At 41.3% G+C, this 20,445-nt stretch overlaps 1 protein-coding gene across 8 annotated transcripts in view; it reads left to right on the top strand.

Moving 5' to 3' along the window:
* Window positions 1–20,445, top strand: part of LOC126272523 (alpha-N-acetylglucosaminidase) — a 382,435-nt gene that overhangs the window by 288,931 nt on the left and 73,059 nt on the right. For all 8 annotated transcript variants that reach the window (XM_049975433.1, XM_049975432.1, XM_049975431.1 and 5 more), the window contains exons 16-17: window positions 13,306–13,399; window positions 13,479–13,649. In XM_049975433.1, coding sequence (XP_049831390.1) covers window positions 13,306–13,399; window positions 13,479–13,649 — 265 coding nt within the window. The remainder of the gene's footprint in view (window positions 1–13,305; window positions 13,400–13,478; window positions 13,650–20,445) is intronic.

The following is a 20,445-nucleotide window of genomic DNA, read 5'->3' as shown; positions in this document are numbered from 1 at the left end:
AATCTCTATTTTAGAACTTCGCAAGGTACTGTGCTGTAATTTGTGGAATTTGTGTATATACTTTCACAATATGAAAATGTGCTGCAATTTATGGAATTTGTGTATATACTTTCGCAATATGAAAATAAACAGTGTGCATATTGTCCCGCATCAAACATCTTTCCAAACTCATTGTTTTTCCTGGATTTCGTTTCCTAAAGTGCTGGGACGTCCTCCGCCGGTAAATCTGGGAAATCTGGGAAAAATCCGGGATTTTTTTTTTTTTCTTGTCCACGTAGACACCCTATGGGTAGATGAACAACAGTGTTCCGGGATGTTTCACCTCTTGATTTGGTGGAGAGTTGGTAGGGAGTTTTGGGGGTTAAAACAAGTTGAAAAGGTGAGCTAGGCAGGGTCTGTGTGCTATTAGAGATTGATGAGGAAGGACACTGTCGGAAGGATAGATGTTGGATGGTGATGCCCAGAGGTGGCTGTAGAATCCCTGAATATTGGGTAATTTATGGAGGTGGTGTCTGGAATGCTCCTCCAGGTGCTGGAGATAAAGGAATTCAGTTTCAGATTTGTGATTTATGTAGCAGTGATTGCACATTAGGATTGTCTTGCATAGGGAGCAGAGGTTGTTCTGGGTTGCCTGTGCTCTGGTGATGTGTTTTTGCAGTACTAGGTTTGTGAGGACTAGGGACTGGCAGAATCAGAAAATATGAAGAACATTGTAAAAGGAGGAGTTAGTTCCAGAGAAAACAATTTTTATGGCTAGGCCATTGGGAAGGATTCCATGGTTTTGACAATATTTAAGAAACAGAATGTGGGACTGCTTTTTAGCCGTGGAAAGGGGTACTTTCTGAACTGGTGCAGAATGCTGGAGCAGGGGTCCATTGTGACAGGCATGTCGTAAGGGAAAGTGGAATGATATGGAAGTGTGCAAATGAAGGAAAATGAAATGTGAGCTTAGCAGGATAACAGAAAAGATGCGTAAAAATATGAAAAGACATGCAAAATCACACAGCGATATATAAGATATGCACAAATTTGTAAAAATAGCAAAATGTGTGAAATTGTGTAAAAATACACACAAATACATTAAAAACATTACACACAAATACATTAAAAACATACAAAAACATGGGAGAAAGGGAATGCAAGAGGTATGGGAAATGTGTGTATTGGGATAAGGGAAGAGGATGGGAAGGGGGATTGGTTGGGTCGAGGATCACACATTTGTGTGGCACAGGTAGCTGTAGGAAATAAAACATGAAGATACGTGATGATGAGGGAGGATATGGGATCAATAGGAATAATTATAATTATTGGTGGGGAGAATTTGGGGCATTAACAGTCCACATGGTCACATGACAGCATATTGGGCACAGATGAGTACGTTGATACTATGTGGCTTGTGGGTGGAGGGTGTGGGGGCAGTAGGCTACCATAGCTTGAGGCCTGGATAATTTAGGTATGGAGAATGTGTTGTAAGGATCATTACCATCTGCGCAGTTTGGCAAAGCTGGTGGTGGAGAGGAGGATCCAGATGGGCCAGGCTGTGAAGCAACCATTTGAGTCAAGCATTCTGTGTTCAGCTATCTGTTGTACCACAGGTTGATCTACTTTGCTCTAGGCCACAGTTTGGTGATGGCTGTTCATCCTTGTCGACAGCTGGTTGGTAGTCGGACCAGTATAAAAAGCTGTGCAATGATTGCAGCAGAGCTAGTATATGACATGGCTGCTTTCACAGATGGCCAACTCTCTGAGGTGTAGATGAGGTGTAGATGGAGCCATCAGAGAGGTGGTCACTTCCAGGAAAGTAGCATGTTGAGGAGGACTAGGTGAAGCAGATTGAATGGAAAGTGTTGAGTTTTTAAGGAACAAAGATAGAGTGTCTTTGCCCTGAGTCCAGATCATGAAGATATCATCAATGAACCTGAACTAGAATGAGACTTGGTGTTTGGTGTTTTGGAGAGCAAGGAAGGTCTCCTCTAGATGGCCCATTTAAAGGAGAAGTAGCTGTGAGTTAGGATAAAGTTAGAAAGGTGTTTGAGGAATGAGGTGGTGGATCTGTAGCCTGAAGAATGTTGAGAAAGGTAGTGTTGAATAGCGGCAAGACTGTGGGCATAAGGGATGTTGGTGTATAGGGAAGTGGCATCAACAGTAATGAGTAGGGATCCAGTAGGTAAAGAGGTGGCGATGTTGGGTAGTCAACACAGGAAGTGGTTGGCATCTTTGACATAGACTAGATTGCAGGAAATTGTTTGGAGGTGTTGGTCAGTGACAGCCAAACTTCTTTCAGTGGGGGCATAATAACCAACTACAGGGGGTGTCCAGGTTTGTTGGGTTTGTGGATTTTGGGGAGCATATAGGAGAGATGTTCTGGGAAGAGCCTAAGGCTTTAAGCAGGGTTTGGAGGTTATGTTGGACTTCTAGGATGGGATCCCTCAGTAGAGTGTATAGGCGACGAAATCAGATGATTGGCAGAGGCTCTCATCAGGTATACGTTCATATTGACAAATTTGGAACCTTTGCCTGCAGATATGATGATCAGGTCAGGATTTGTTTTGAGATTGTGTATTGCTGTCCTTTCTTCTGCTGAAAGGTTGGTGACCTAGGGAAGGATGTTACCTCAGATCTAGTCCTCAACAGATTTCCCGTGCCATTTCTCCACACATCTCCCATCTTCCCACCATCCCAACCCTTTGCCATAGGTATCATTCTTTGTGGAAGACCAGCTGCAAGACATACTCAATCCACCCACTAAACAGTTCCAATTCCACTCCTATCACAGACCTGTCCTGCCCCATCAGAGTCTGCACCACCTGGAATGGCAGCCATGTAATATATTTGCTTAGTTGCAACCATTGCAAAGCTTTTTTTATTGGTATGACTACCAACCAGCTGTCCACAATGATGAGTGGCCACTGCCAAACTGTGGCCAAGAGGAAAAATAGACCACCCTGTGAAACAACATGCAGCTGAACATAAGATGCTTGATTTCAGTGGCTGCTTTACAATCTGGGCCATCTCGTACCTCCCTCCTCTACCAGATTTTCTGAACTGTGCAGATGGGAGTTATCCTTACAACACATTCTCCGCTCCAAAAATTATACTGGCCTCAACCAACAGTAACCTACTGTCCCCACACCCTCTACCCAATAGTTTCCTCCCCCTCTGTCCTATCAGCTTTTCCCTATTCACATCCACTTTGTGTGCTTCCCTGTGCCAGTGCACTCACCTCACCTGTCTTCCCCTTCCCTGCTCCTCTCTTTTACCATTTCCTGCTCCTGCCACCCTCTCCTTCCCACTTCCTTGCCCCACGGCCTCCCGATGCTACGCGTGTTGCCAGCCGTACCCTACTATCCCTTCCCCTTCCTCTTCCCCTTTCCTGCACCCTCCAGATTGCTGGTTCTGTTCAATGTAACAATTGCATTGTAGTCCAAGGTGCCAGAGATAACGGTCATATGTGCGTGAGATGTGGTTGCTCGTCTGAATGAAGGTGGGTTGTTTTTTGTTTTCTGAAAAAGGCTTTTGCTGAAAGCTAAATGTGTATCAGTCTTTGGTAGGAATAATCCTAAAAATACGAGCTTCTCTGAATTGTGGAGATGGGAACTCTCGCTGTGATGTATTCTTTGTTCCCATAATTTTGAGAAGAACGAGACTGTATAAGATAAAGATGCCACTCAGACATTTATTCAAAATGCAGAAAGCTTAAATCTGAATGTAGTACTAGGATTCACACCTAATTCTACTGATTTTAATTTACAGTGTGCATTTGTTTACCTCCTGATCCTTCTATAATACTGTGTGAGTGACTATTTATTTTTAAACCCTAACAGTCCATTTAAGACTAAGATTTTTCAGTACGCGGAAGAGCCCTGTGACAGCTATGATAAGGGAATGTGTGGATACCCTGTGATGGTGATGGTGAGGGAATGTTTGGATAAAACTTCCAGTCACTGAATGCAGAGAAAATAGTTATTTCTTTAACCATTAGCAGATTAAAATATCGGTTGCCCATTCTCAAAGAATTGTATGCATTCTAGTTTATTGTTTTACATACTTTCCCAGAAACGACTGATGTATTTACAAGCAATAATCATTAAATTCAAGAAAGGGCCTTTACCCGAATATTTCATTTTGTTGCTGACTGGATACAAATGGCATACACTTGGAGAGCTTTCAGAAGATTATCACAGAGAATGCACTATGAGAGATATAACGAAATTATTGGAATCCAAAATGAGATAACTTGTTTTCCATTACAGTAGAGTTGTTGTTGTTTTTGTTACTGTTGTTGTCTCTTCTCTATCGTGTGCAAGACTTTCCATCTCCGAATAACTATTGTGACCTACATTCTTCTGAATGTGCTTACTGTATTCATCTCTTGGCCCCTCTCTATGATTTTTACCCTCAACACGTCCTTCCAATACTAAATTGGTGTTCCCATGATCTCTCAGAATGTGTCCTATCAACTGATCCCTCCTATTAGTCAAGTTGTTCCTCAAATATCTTGTCTCCTCAGTTCTATTCATTATCTCCTCATTAGTGATGTGATCTACCGATCTAATCTTCAACAATCTTCTGTAGCACAGCATTTCAGAAGCTTCTATTCTCTTCCTGTCTAAGCTGTTCATCATCCACATTTTCGCTTCCATACATGGCTCCACTTCAGACAAATACATGCAGTAAACTCTTCCAAATACTTAAATCTATATTCAGTGTTAACAAATTTCTCTTCTCCAGGAACACTTTTCATGTCATTGCCAGATTGCATTTTATATCCTCTCTACTTCGGCTGTCAACAGTCATTTTACTGCCCAAATAGCAAAACTCATCAGTTACTTTAAGTGTTTCACTTCCTACTCTCATTCTCTCAGCATCACTTGATTTAATTTGGCTGCATTCCATTACCCAACTTTTAATTTTTGTTGGCATTCATCTTGCAATCTCTTTTGAAGACGTTATCTATTTTGTTCAACTGCTCTTCCAAATTTTTGGAGTCTCTGACAGAATCACAGTGTCATCAGCAAACCTTATAGTTTTCATTTCTTCTCCATGAACTTTAATTCCTACTCCAAATTTGTCTTGGTTTTCTTCATTGCTTGCACATTGTAAAGACTGACTAACATTTGGTATAGGCTACAACTCTGTCTCACTACCTTCTCAACCACTGCTTTCATTTCATGCTCCTCAAGTCTTATAACTGCCTTCTGGTTTTTGTACAATTTGTAAACGACCTTTTGCCCCCTGTATATTACCTCAGCTACTTTCAGAATTTTCAAGTGGGTATTCCACTCAACTTTGTCAAAAGCTTTCTCTAAGTATACAAATGTTCTAAACATAGGTTTGCCTTTCCTTGACCTGTCTTTTAAGAGAAGTCTTAGGGTAAGCATTGGCTCGCATGTTTCCACATTTCTCCCCTTCTTGAAGTCAGAGGGTATTTCACCTCTCTCATGCACCTTACTCACAAGGTGGAAGAGTTTTGTCATGGCTGGATTTACCAAGGCTTTCAGTAGTTCTGACAGAACATCATCTACTCTAGGGACCTTGTTTTGACTGATGTCTTTCATTTCTCAGTCCAATTCTTCTTGCACTCTTATATTTCGTCTCTCGTCTTTATCTACATCCTCTTCCCTTTCTATAACACTGCCTTCTAGTTCATCTCTCTTGTATACATCACCTGTATATTCCTTCCACCTTTCAGCTTTCCCTTCTTTGCTTAGCACTTATTTTCCATTTGAGCTCTTGAATTCATACTGCTGCTTCTTTTTTCTCGAAACACCTCTTTAATTTTCCTGTAAGCAGTATTTATCTTCCTCCTAATGAAATATGCCTCAAAATCAATACATTTAAGTTCTAGCCATTGCTGCTGAGCCATATTACGTTTTGTGTCAGTCTCATTTTAAGATGTTTGTATTCCCTTTCACTTGCTTCATTAACAGAATTTTTATATTTTCTCTTTTCATCAATTAAATTCAATATCTTTTGTCATATCCAAGGACTTCTAGTAGGCCTTACCTTTCTACCTATTTGATCCTTTGTTGGTTTCACTGTTTTGTCCCTAAGGCCACTCATTCTTCTACTGCATGTCTTTCCTCTGTTCTTGTCCATTGTGGCCTAATGCTCCCTCTGAAATTATCAAGAACTTCTGCTTCTGTCAACTTATCCAGGTCCCATCTCCTTAATTTCCTATTTTTTTGCAGTTTCTTCAGTGTTAATCCACAGTTCGTAATCAATAGATAGTGGTCAGAGTTTGCAGTTGCCCCTGGAAATGTCTTAAGAGTAAAATAATCTGGTTCCGAAATCTCTGTCAGACCATTATGTAATCAATCTTAAACCTTCCGATGTCTCCAGGTCTCTTCCACATGTACAACCTTCTTACATAATTCTTAAACCAAGTATTAGCGATGATAAAATTATGTTCTGTGCAAAATTCTACCAGGCAGCTTCCTCTTTCATTCCTTTCCCACAGTCCATATTCACCCACTATTTTTCCTTCTCTTCCTTTTCCTACTATTGAATTCCTGTCCCCCTTGACTATTAAATTTTCATCTCCTTTAACTATCTGAATAATATATTTTATTTCATGACACGTTTTTTCAATCTTTTCATCATCTGCAGTGACAGTTGGCGTATAAATTTGTACTACTGAGATGAGCATGGGCTTTGTGTCTATCTTGAGTACAATAATGTGTTCACTTTGCTCTTCATAGTAACTTAACTGTGTTCCTATTTTGTTGTTCATTATTAAACCTACTCCTGCATTACCCCTATTTCATTTTGTATTTATAACCCTGTATTCTCCTGACAAGAAGTCCTGTCCCTCCTGCCACTAACTTTGCTGATTCCTACTACATCTATGTTCAGTGTACCCATTCCCTCCCCCTTTTTTTAATTGCTGATCTGCAGCTTGATTAAGGGATTTCTCACACTCTGACCTGTAGAATACTGGTTTTATTTCTCCTGATGACAACATCTTCCTTAGTAGTCCACACCCTGTTTTCCCTCAGAAGTTTTTTTATGCAAGAGAATGCCATCACCATTTAACCATACAGTAGAGCTGCATACCATTGAGAAAAATTATGGGTGTAGTTTGCCATTACTCTCAGCTGTTTGCATTACCAGCATGGCAAGGTCATTTTGGTTGATGTTACAAGGCCAGGTCGGTTAATCATCCAGACTGTTGGCCCTGCAATTACTGAAAAGACTGTTACCCCTTTTCAGAACCCGCACGGTTGTCTGGCCTCTCAACAGAAATCTCTCCATTGTGGTCACACCAGTGATACTGTTTTCTGCATTGCTGAGGCACACAAGCCAACCCTCTGATGCCAAGGTCCATGATTCATGGTGGCTGGGAAGGGGAGGAGGGGGGCATGAATGGACAGTAGATTTTCCAGCAAATAAACAATAAACAACAAGTTCCAGTGGTGATGCATGGAATGTCTAGTTGAGTCAAAGTTTACTGTGATACATCTTTTGTAGTGAGTTTGTAAGGTTCCAAAATACAGGTGCTAACTGCCAGTTTTGTGTGTACATCGCTTCACAAGTCGCGCATGGAGTTACTGCTTGATTTGCTCACTAAAGGCCACCTGGGCTGCTAATATGACAGCTGTTGCGTGCACTGCCTGCTGTCTGCATTCCCTGTTGGAACTAATTACTATACAGGCCAGAGTGCAAGGCTGTGTTGGCCATATATGTGTTGTTAATTGTCTTTTACCTTGCCTTTGGTGTGCATGTGTGGGTGTACAGTTAGAGCAATAATTTTCAGTGTTCTTGGGTTAAAACACTTTTTGGAACGGATACGGTTATTGGTCTTTTGAGCTTAATTTTCACGCAAGCAGTGTTAAATCTCTTCTTGAACAACAGCAGGCACTGACTGTTAGTATTTCCAATTTAGCGACTATATTGGCATAACCTGTGGTCCCAACAACAATGTATTTCTGCCACTATCTGTATACAACAATGCATCAGAAAGCTGGGATGCTTACAAAAAACACCAGGCTTTTGGGATAACAGATGGAAACTTCTACTAGGCCCTGTTTTTGTCATGGATTTCACCTTGCAAGTATCAGTTGTTGTGTCAGCTCGTCCCCTTACAAGAACCTTGAAGTCTTTCTTTAGATCAGTTACTTTATGCTTATTACTGTAGACGTACTCATGTTATTGCTGCTTGTGTGAAGTTTTACTGCTGGCAAAAGTTGCCAGAACACTCATACACAGTATGGGCAGCAGAAAGACATGGACTTAGCCATTGTAATTTTGTGTCAAATGTTCATAAAGAATTCTATGCAGGTCAAATGGTTTGTGATGTAATTACATGTTTTGCTCCTGGTAAGAAAGTTTTAGAATGAGGTGTACAGTGTGGAAATCCCATGCTTACAGAAGTATAAAACATAGCTTAGTCATTTGAAGTTTCACAGGCTGCAGGTAGTCAAATAGAAGTCTGGTCTAAAGTTTCAGAAATCAGTTCCTCCCCCCCCCCCCCCCCCCCCCCAGTCTTGAGTCAGCTTGAAAGGGAATGTACTGCTTCATTCAACACAAACAGACAACATGTCCCAAGTACTAGGCAACATGTAATAGGTGCAATAAGAAAGGACACATTGCTTCTGTATATAACTCCTTTCTAAACCTGAATGAACATGAAATGAAATGAACGTGGGTGTGAAAAGCGTGTCAGCAGTTATGTTGTCTCAAAGAAAGTAATACACTGCAGTGCTTGTCTTAAATCATTGAGAATGCAAATGAACACAGGTGCAGCAGCAACATTGGTGAATTGTCAATCTTATGTGGTTGTGGGTTATCCCCCTCTGACTCCAGCATCATAGAAGCTGATGAATTACTGTATAACAAACAAAAGATTCCTATTCTTGGACAGTTTTCTGCAACTGTGGCTTACAAGGTCATGGTTTGTTCATTAACATTCCTGGTTGTGGACAATGCTTACATGGAAAATCTGTTTGGTTTGGATTCATTTCAACAGTTTGGATTCTCCATTTATGATGAAGTGCATTTGGTTTCTGATCAAGTCCCATATCAAAGGTTGGAGACTCTCTGTGGATATTTCCTCTAATTTTCTCCAGGACTGTGTTGTGCAGCAGAATTTCTGGCTCATGTTACGATAAGACAATCTGCCAGCCCCATTTTTTCCAGACCTGCCTGGTACCGATAACTTTACAGGATCAAATAAAAGCAGAATTAGATGATCCCTTGGTAGGATTTGACCTATTTATTCCATTGAATTATCAGCACCATTGGTGATAGTCAAAAAACCTACTGGTAAATTATGCCTCTGCAGTGATTTTAAAAAATCTATTAATGCACAGTCAATCTTTGACACCTATCCTTTGCTGTGCCATGATGAGCTGTTAGCAAAATTATCGGAGGGGGAGGGGGCATTATTTTTCAAAGATTGATTTAGCAGAGGCATATTTACAGCTGCCACTCATGAGGAATCTAAACTACTCCTTATTAGTAGTACCCTGCTTGGTCTTTATCAATACCAGCATTTGCCTTTTGGTGTGACAAGTGAACCAGCTGTTTTCCTATGCTTTTTCAAGCACCTTATTGCATTAGTTCCAGGCTGCATCAATTATTTAGATGACATAGTAGTCTCTGGTGCTTCTACATGGGAGCATTTGCAGAACCTTGATGCTCTGTTTTCTGTTTTAGAGTCTGTAGGGTTGAAGTGCAGTTTGAACAAGCCACAGTTTATTTATTTATTTGGGTTTTGAAGTGTTGTGTGTTGGCAGCAAACTATTGCCCCAGCATATTAATGCTGTTGCTGCGTTGCCACACACCATGTCTGTAAAGGACTAACAAGCCTTTTTAGACAAAATAACTATCACAAATTCATACCAGATGGTGCTGGCACAACCACTGCATGCATCATTATGTAAAGATGCTTCTTCCTACTGGTCACTGGCTTATGACTGGGCATTCAAGTTGTTGAAATTGAAGCTGCAGTCAGCCCCTTGTTTGGTCACTTTTCAGCCGGGCCAGCACCTTGTGTTAGCCATGGATGGTGTGTCAATTTGGTCTTGGTGGCATCCTTGCTCAAAGGTATGTGGATGGATCTGAACGCTCTGTTTCATATGCCTCTAAATCCTTAAATTCAGTGCAACAGAATTATTCACAGATAGAGAAAGAGGCTTTGGAGATCATGTTTGCTCTAAAAAAATTCCATGTTTTTGTGTACGGGTCTTAAGTTTCACCACCTGATCACATAACACAGACCACTGATGTCTCTTTCTAACCCTTCGGCATTTTTTCCAGTCAAAGCCGCACTTTGCTTACAGTGGCGGACTCTTTTTGTGTCATGATATGATTATGAGATACATTTTTGACCTACGGTTCAACAGGTGAATGCTGACACCTTATCGCATTTCCCGACTTGTCCAGATCCAAATTTTTATAAAGAGGAATTGATTTATTTTCATTTAGTTGTGGAAGCTCAACATGCCATTGTTGGATTTTGAATCACTGGAACTAAAATTTTGCATTCGTAACCACGGATCCTGTTTTAAGTAAAGTTGTTTCTTTTGTGCGACATCACTATCTGGAACAAATTTCCTGGCTGTGCTTCTGATCATTTAATTTGCATCATAAAATTGTCTTTCTGTTTGGGAAGGACACTACTGTTAACTACAGAGGACACTGCTCTCATGGTTGCAGTCCCATCCACTCATTGGGATGAAGTTATGCGTTTATTGCATAAATACCACTGGGGTGTACAAAAGTGTTTTCACGTAGACATGTTTTTTGGTCAGACATTGATTGGCAAACAGTGTGAGTTGTTGCAGCCTGCCCACAGTGTGCTTCCCACCAGGCAGCTCCTCATGCTTCTTAGTCACTGTGCCTGGATCCTCAGTAGCCTTGGGAGCAAATTCATGTAGATGTTATGGGCTTTTTTTTGAATTCCTGCTGGTTGTTGTAATTAATGCTTGTTCTAAGTTTCCATATATGGTGCACTGTCTGCTTTCTTCTGCGGCAGCAACAATGTCAGCTTTGTCCAAAATTTTTGCAGTGGAATGTATACATTAGTTACTGACAACAGCCCCTGTTCATATCTCTGGAATTCGAAGATTTTTGTAAAAAAAAAAAAAAAAAAAAAAGTGGCATTCACCATGTCATGGCTCCTCCTTTCCACCCTCAGTTGAGCAGGGAAGCGGGACAACTACTATGACCATGTAAGACTCTTATGAAAAAATACGCTTCAGATGTGTTGTCGGAAGTAGCTCTTGACTGGTTTCTCATGTCGTATAGGTTCACCTGTGTTTACGATAAGAGTCAAGTAGAATTGTTCCATGGTTGCCAGCCCTGGACACTGCTATGTCTGCTCCAGCCAATCCCTGGCTATCCATTGGCACTGGTGCTGCATTGCTTCTGGCCTGGCACAGCTGATTAGGCTTGCAGGTTTGACTGTTGGCATAAATGGGAACCGGCGGTAATCATCCACATGACTGAGGGAAGCCATCGTAACACGTTGAGCAGCTATGACTTGGCGTGGGCGCGGGTGTTCACCAGGTGCCTAGCCATCTCCCACATCGCAGTCGGTGCCTTCACCTTCTCCACCACTGTTGTCAGTCTCTTCATAACTGTCTCCTATGTGTAGGACCCTGTCTCTCACACTGTTGCAGCCGAAACCTCCACCACAGCTGCCTCCATCAAAGCTGGAACTGCCTGTTCCACCCATAGCTGCCACGTCTTTCCTTGTGGTTGGTGTCAGATGTAGGAATGCCCCCCTCTTACAGGGGGGCAGGTGCTGCACCTGCCCGTGCTTGCCCCATTTTCAACTCTACTCACTAGTGGCAGCACATCGCATAATGGAACAACTTACGTTGACCACAAAAGATGTGGATGTGAGCACAATGCTCACTTCTTCGCAAAAGAAGAGGACTGCTGTAACTAACAATTTTGTTTGTGTGCTGCTTCATAGTTCAGACATAAGTTTGTGCTTGATTTGACCACTAGAGGCCATCTGGCCTGCTAATACAACAGCAGTTGCATGCGCAGCCTTTCAGCCTTGCCCCCAGTTGGAACTAATTACTACATAGGCCGGAGTGCAAGGGTCTGCTGGCCACTTGTGTGTTGTTAATTGTATTGTATCTAGCCTGTGTGTGTACTGTCCGAATAAGAAAATACAGTGTTCTTGGGTGAGAACAGCAGATGTGTGGTATTTGAAAGTCTTGTTCTTAATTTGCAACAGGTACGTCCTTAATCTGCCGCTCAAACAACTATCCATTGACTAGATATATGGGATGTGCAGAAAACACTTTCTTCCAGTGCAGTATGTTTGGGTGTCACTATGGAAAATGAGAATGTGAAGTGTTGTTGCTATTTCCTTTCCTTTACTGACCAGTCCTTTCCCTTCCTAGATTTGTCTCTTGGATAAAAAAATTGAATTTCCCATTTTTTTCATTTTACTCTCTTACAAATCTTTTTCTTGGTTTCATGTTGTTGTATTGCTCCAGGAAGAGAAATGAGATTTAATTTCTAACATAAGTGAATTCAGTATGCTACCAGTCTTTTTTAAGTAAAGTATTACTGTATTAGGGTTTGTGTATAGCTGTAGTCCTCATCAACAGTATTCTTTTATTTTATGTATGTAGAACATCTCAGTGATATTTATATTGCCGGCTGAATTTCACACTGGTATCAATGCCACAGAAGTGCAAGGTGCATGCGGAATAGAATGATAGACAAATACTGAATATGTGTACATCAGTCATTCATGAGAAATACATCTGACAGCTGATTTATACATGCAAGAAATTGTAATTCATTGTTAGGGTGAGGTAAACAGATAGTTATTTTTAGAAAAGCTGCTAAATTATATTTTCAAAGATTACTTTATTTTATCAATAAAGTAAAATATTATAATGAATCCATATGTTAAGTTCATTATTAATTTCACATAACTCTTAATATCCTTATCAACCTGAATAAAGGTTACAGATTTATCATATACCATTATTTGTGTGTGTGTGTGTGTGTGTGTGTGTGTGCGCGCGCGCGAGTGTACACCTGTCCTTTTTTTCCCCCCAAGGGAAGTCTTTCCGCTCCCGGGATTGGAATGACTCCATACCCTCTCCCTTAAAACCCACATCCTTTCGTCTTTCCCTCTCCTTCCTGAAGAAGCAACCATCGGTTGCGAAAGCTAGTAATTCTGTGTGTGTGTTTGTGTGTTTTGTTCATTGTGCCTGTCTGCCGGCGCTTTCCCGCGTGGTAAGTCTTGGAATCTTTGTTTTTAATTTATTTAAATAAAGGTTGATGAAATAAGAGGTTCTGTTTGTTAAATCATTTTTCTTTTCATTCTAGGAGGAGTCTCTGTATGAATACAATGCACGCAACCAGATAACTCTTTGGGGACCTAATGGAGAAATAAGTGATTATGCTACCAAGCAGTGGTCAGGTAAGACTTGTAGAAAACTGAATTCTACAAAGAAAGCTCTGACATGTATGAAATTGCTGAAGAATCTTTAAATTTCCAGGGATTGTCTCTCATTACTACGCACCGAGATGGCAATTTTTTATAGAAGCTCTCAATGATACCCTTTTAAACAATGTAACATTTAATATGACAACATTTAGGGAAGATCTTTTCAGCCAAATTGAAGAGCCATTTACATTAGATACTTCAGAATTCCCCGACACACCACAAGGTAAGTGTCGACAATTATTTTCTTTCTGAATTGATCATCTAAAATCAACAGTGTTATTAATATTATTTCACTTGATCAGTATGGTGACGGTGAAGGTGGTGGTAATGAAGATGGTGATACCCCCGGCCCCCTCCCAAATTGCTGATGACAGCCTGGAGCTCATGGCCTGGTGTGCCAATGTCCGAGGGCTTTTCCATTGCCATTACTGCTGTTGTTCTCCCCTTACTACTTGCAATGGCTTTTGCTTTATATCAAGCATCCAAGATGGCCTCCCACCAAGTGTGCTTCACCATGACCAGTTTCTTCACCTGTTCCAATCTGCAATACTGCTTATCTTCAGTGATCCTAGTGTTGATAGATTGTCCAGTTATTCCAACATAGACTTTCTCCGTGCACAAGGTACGCAATATATTCCCAACATTGCAAGTGGATCCCTTGTCATCTTTGCCAATCTTAGACACTCTCTGATAATCTTTGTCAGCTTATAAATAATTTTACACCATATTTGCGCAATATACAGCTGATTCTGTCCATCACCTTGGGCATGTTTGGCGGTAAGGCCATACTTCATGTTTCTTATTCCAATGTGTCACTTCGCAGAGTGTAATGGTGCATTTAGACAGGCCATAAAAATTTCATATTGCTGGTAGTATATCATGAAACTATTGTTCGGCAGTATTGTAGCCACATGAATTGCAGCTACATGTTCTCAACTTTACTGCCTACTATTGCCTGGTAGCGTTTCCAGTAACACAATTCTGGACCATTAGTGTTTACAAGGGGCCATGCTGTTACCACTAAATGGATAAACGCGATCTCGCGAAACTGAGTGCAGTCCTATTGCTTTTGCATCACTCAAGAAATCAAGTTGAAAAGAACAAGAGAAACCAGGCTTTGAATATGCATTGCTCTTTAGGTAAGCAGAATGCTGCAGAAAATTTAGTTAGTGAACTGGTGCTGGATACATACCTGTTCCAGAATTTTAATAGAATGGTGGAATATGATTTTGAATACCTCATACAAATAATTTGTCTGAGAATTGCTAATATTGATGCAAATTTAAGGCCATGTACATCGTGACAACCTGATTAGCGATCACTTTCAATTTTTAGCTACTGATGATTTACACAGAACTTTAGTGTATTTCTTTAAAGTTCACTATTCTTCAATAAACCTCGTGGTATCAGAAGTATGCAATACCCGGTGGGTACATCTTGAGACAGTATGAAACTTGTGGCACATTTCCACTCTTCCAATGCAAATTTTGTATCTTTTATTTAGCCTAGGTATGAAGATTTTGAAATTTTTTGTATGCTTCATCAAATGTGATTCTGAGCTCATCAGCAACAGCTAACTGTTATTTCATATTGTAATCTTAACGTACAATCATTTCGACATCTCATAGATCCAGTAGTAGATGAATCACATTTATAAAATTCATAGTTCTCTCATTTCTCTACTTCTCCATTACTGTTCACAACAAATTTACACCAACAAACTACTACAAAACAAGTGACCTTTTTCTTTAATTTACTTATTTATTGGGTTTTAGGCGGTATCCACCTATTAACAAGCATTTATACATTTTAGAGGTTAAATACAATCATCTGTCTTAAAACTGAAATTAAATATTAAAGTGATAAAACATGTATGAATGGGTAAATACACAGATATAATCATTTGAGACAATATGTGGCTATATGTATGTATGCGAGCTTTCGAACAAAAGCAAAATGTTATTTAACTTTTTATACCTGGGATCCACAGTCATGTAGAACTTTCTTTATTTCATGATTGCAGTTTCGGCCTTAGGCCATTATCAAGTGAAGATGTTATGGGTATTAGGCTGTGTCAACCGAAAATGAGCTGACACATTTATATGTCATTGTCTTTACTCTTAAATACATTGGTGATGCTGTTACATAGTGCGATCACACATATGGATATGTCATACATATGGATATGCCTGTGAGTGCATATATGACTAGTGATTGGCCAACGAACATGAGTGTCTACAGACTATGTTGTTGTATGACATATGGATATGTGTGCTCGCACCATGTAACAACATCACCAATGTATTTAATAGTAAAGACAATGACATATAAATGTGACAGCTCATTTTAGGTTGACATGGCCTAATAACCATAACATCTTCACTTGATAATGGCCTAAAGCCAAAATTGCAGTCGTGAAATAAAGAAAGTGTTACAGTCACTGGCGTAAATATGATGTCTTTTCAAAATGATATTGCTTTTGCTTAGATGCGTGACTGCAGCACTGTCAGTGACATAAGTAGGAAACAAAGGTGAGAGCGAGAGGGAAGCCTTTACAGACAAGGACAGAAATAGAACTTTCGCTCGAATATGAAATATTGTCAACCCTTGCGGTGGACAACACTGCCTACCCTTCAGGAATATGTTGTCAGCTATCTGCAACAGCTCGAAACGTCAACAATATTGCCCAGCCATACTGCAAAATGGCTGTCCATTGCAGCCTCATTGCAGCAATGTTGATGGCAATGCTGTCGAATCAAAATATTATTCTAAAATATATCCTATCAAAATACACCTTTCGATTTTGTGACACTTCTTTTGTTACTGGTGGTGTACCCATTGCTCTTTGGAATGGTTTGCAGGAGTAATAGGAAAAACTTGTTCAGTTGAGTGTGGGCTGGATTCTTTAGATGGAGTAAAGGGGTGGAAGGGAGGGGGGGAGGGGGTGGAAAGCAGTAGAGGCAGGCTTGCATAAGGATACAATTCTTCTTTATTGTTTCTTTACTAGTTTATACAGCTTCAGTCCAACCTTCTAACTGCTCAGAAGTGGCTGTGGACAAGCTTGAGAAGAAACACATCAAGTCTTAGTTATTCCATGCAACTGGTACAGTCATTTCAGTGCGTTTCCTTCTACACGTAATATTCCACACTGAATGGCAGGCATAGTCTTGGCCAGAGGCGCACGTGTGAAGAGCTGCTTACTCTGCGGTATTCCAATTCGGCATGCCGACTTGACAGCGATGTACCAGGGTCACTGAATGTGGTCTTTGCTGCCGGAAGCGATTTAGCAGCAGTGACAGACATAGCAGCAGGTTGAGGTGCTGCCCATAGTCTGTCTCTGAACTGTCGACTGGAGAGCAGCAGTGGGCTGCAGCCGGACTCCGGCGATGGGTAGTGGTCCTGATGGGAGCAGAGTTTACACGGAGGCTCCAGAGCTGTGTCAGTAGAACCCACAGCGATGGCTGACACACGACAGGCACTGTCTGTGGCCCTGCTATGAGGAAAGGAACATACTCATCTGGGCCAGCAATTAAATGCTGGATCGCAGTGCCTTATTTGCAGAAGGGCTGTGTTTGTGGACCGCTGCAAACTACTTGTAACAGGGCAGTGGCTGGAGTCTGATGTAAATGGCAGTCACTCACTCATTCATTCAAACAACAGAAATGCATGTTATTACGGAAGCTGTGTCTGCTGAGCTGGCAGGGTATTAGCCACTGGCCTGTGAACTGGTTCCAGCAGTCACAGTCTGACAACACAGGAGCTGATCACACGGTACAGTGACCAGCACCTGCAGCCTGGTTGTGGCATTGTCACAGTTCTGGGTTCTGTCTTCTGCTTCAGGTTCTCCCATAGTTTTATACATTAGACGGGTGTTACATCTTGCATCACAGGTGCTGTGGCTTACATTACGTGCACATGTTACAAGTGTATTAGTTGCCACTCTTTTCTGGCTTGTCTGGTGTTTATACAGTTTGTGTAGGGATTGACCTGTGTGTATATTGGTTTTCAGTATCACTGTGTCCTAGGTTCTCACAAACCCTTGTAACCAGCAAGAAAAAGTAGCTGTTGGCCCTTTCCTTCCTCCATATTAAATTTTACGTCGGCGTGGAGGCTGTTCAGATGCGTTACAAATTCACTGAACTGTTCCTCACCATGGCTCCATACAGTGAAGGCATTTCTGATGTATCTGTACCACACTTCAGGCTTACAAGGTACCAAGCACAGTGCCGACATTTCAAAATGTTCCGTGAAGAAGTTGGCCACCACTGGACTGGTGGACTACTCATGGCATCACTTTCCAGCTGTTCATTGGTGTTGCCATTCCACATAAAGTATCTCGTGTTGAGACATGCGTGAAAGAGCTAGGTGATGTCTTGCAGGAAAATGGAACCAATGTACTCCAGAGAATTGTTGAGTGGCACTTCAGTAAACTAAAGAATGATGTCAAAGCTGACCAGGATGTCATTTGGTCCAAGTTTTAGTTTCTTCAGCTTCTCAGTGAAATGTTCCAAGTCCTTTCTGCGTGTGTCAGTCTTTGCCACCTGCAGCTGAAGCAGAGAAGCCAAGTGTTTTGTCAATTTATACATCAGCAAGCTAGGAGCACTTATAATCGGTCTTTGTGGAATGCTATCCTTGTGGACTTTTTGCCAATCCATACAGCCGAGATGGTTGGGCTTCTGTGTTGTATGTTCGCAGGGAGAGAAGACACTTTGAATAACTGATTTGTATTCCATGTGATCCACTGCGTCGGATCTGCACTTAGTTTTCGGTACATGTTCAGATATAATAGGTCCTGAATCTTCTGCTCATAATCTGTAATCTTAATTACAGTGGTCACATTTCTCTTGTCGGCAGACAGTACCAGTATATTGTTGTTGGCTTTAAGCTTCTTTGTAACATGTAACTCCTCAGGTTGCAAACTGGAGGTTTTGCTTGGTGCAGAATCCTGTCAGTTTCAGTGTGTCTATACTTGCAACCTGAAGCAATAAGAATTACAAGCTGTCAAGGGCCTTAATGCCGACTGAACAAGGTGGCACACTGGTTAGCACAGTGGACTCATATTCGGGAGGACAATGGTTCAAACCTGCGTCTGGCCATCCTGAGTTAGGTTTTGCGTGATTTCCATAAATCACTTCAGGCAAATGCTGGGATGGTTCCTTTGAAAGGGCACGACTGATTTCCTTTCCTATCCTCCTCTAATCTGAGCTTGTGCTCCACCTCTAATGACCTCGTTGTCGATGGAATGTTAAACACTAATCTCTTCCTCTTTAATGCCAATAAGGGTATATTGGTATTGCCTGCAGACAAGGGAAATGCAATGATTGTAATGAAGACTGAAGATTATGGGCAGAAGAACTAAGACCTGCGAGATCCAACAATGTACTGAAACTAAGTGCAGATGTGATGCAGCAGATCAAATGTACTATGAATCATCTAATCAAGGCATCTTTTCTCTCAGTGGATGTACATAGGAACCTGTGCAACACAGAAGGCCTACCATCTCGGTTATATGGATTACCAAAATTCCATAAATATAATGTTCCGCTATGGCTGATTGTAAGCGCTCTTGGCCCACTGACATATATTATGGTAAAACACTTGGTCTCTCTGTTTCATCTGCATGTGGGAAAGACCATCACTTCCATAAAGAACTCATGAAATTTCATTGGGAAACTGAAGAAATTAAAACTTGGGCCAAATGATTTCCTGGTCAGCTTTGATGTCATTTCTTTTTCAGTAAATAACACATTGATTGTCTGAAGTATATTGGTTTCGTTTTCCCACAAGACATACGAAGCTCTTCTTCATGGAACATTTTGAAACACCAGTGCTGGATTTGGCACCCTCGATGTGTGAAGCAGTGGCGAGGGACAGCTTGGTGTCTTCATAAGGCATCCGTCTCCATGCCAACATAAAACTGACTATGAAGTGTGTAAGGACCAACAGCTACCACTTTCTGAAAGTGCTTTTTATGAAGTGGTGAGCACCTGGGATACAGCATCTACTGAAAACCAATGCATGTAGACTGATACCTGTACAAACTGTCTGATTATCACCCAAGCCAGCAAAGAGGGATAATATGCTCATACCATGTGCAAGATGAATATGTGAGCCACAGCACCTCATACACAAGATGCAAAAGTGGAAATTGCTCAGAGCAACAAAAAGTACTATACGAGTTACATAAGCAGTGTCATCTAAAACATGGCAAAGTGATACAGCAGAAGAAGACATGTCAGGTATGGCCTTCCTGCCATACACACCCAGGTTGGTGGACAAAAACGGTGTTATATTGCTCGAACATTGTGTAAAGACTATTTACAAACCAACAAAGAGTGTCATAGAGTTTCTCAGATCGGCAAAGGATAGAAGGGATCCACTGCCAGTGTCGGGAATATACACATGTCCTGTACATGTGGAAAAGTCTATGCCCTCAGAGGCTCAGCATTTGTTTGCTGGGTATAGGTTTGGCGACCCTGGGGCTTCTGAGCTGGGGACTGATAAACGCCACCATTCCTCTGTCACCGTAATCTCTGGGCGTGCTTCAGTAACCAATGCGTGGTGTAGCAGTGGAATATTATGCGTCAAAGGAAACAGGTATCTGGGATTAACTTCTCAGATTGTGAGGATGGTAAAAACTTGTATAAAAACCCCTGAGTCTGAAGGTGTGCTGCTCCCCAATGAGATGCATGGCTGTTGAGGTTGAACAGTTGTTATCGGACAACCTCTGGGGAAACTGCTGCACCTGAGTTGTACAAGGCTTACCCAGGGAAGCAAGATTCTATCTGAGTGGACCCTTAGTTTCCTAGTTGCTTGTGGGAACCCTTGGATTCAAATGTATCAACTCCCAGTGTGATGGGTGTACCATCTGTGAGTGCTCACACCCACTCATACAAACAAATGATGGAGGCTAGTCCTCTCGATAGTCAAATTATGTTTAGTAATGGGGCACAAGGAGTCAAAAATTAGAATGTGTTTAAACAAGAATGGGCAACAGAAGGAATAGCATATGTGGAAGG

The sequence above is a fragment of the Schistocerca gregaria genome, chromosome 5 (genome assembly GCF_023897955.1).
Source record: "Schistocerca gregaria isolate iqSchGreg1 chromosome 5, iqSchGreg1.2, whole genome shotgun sequence".
Taxonomy (NCBI): domain Eukaryota; kingdom Metazoa; phylum Arthropoda; class Insecta; order Orthoptera; family Acrididae; genus Schistocerca; species Schistocerca gregaria.
Note: the sequence above shows the minus strand (reverse complement) of the source record. Positions and strands in the feature narration are given on the sequence as shown.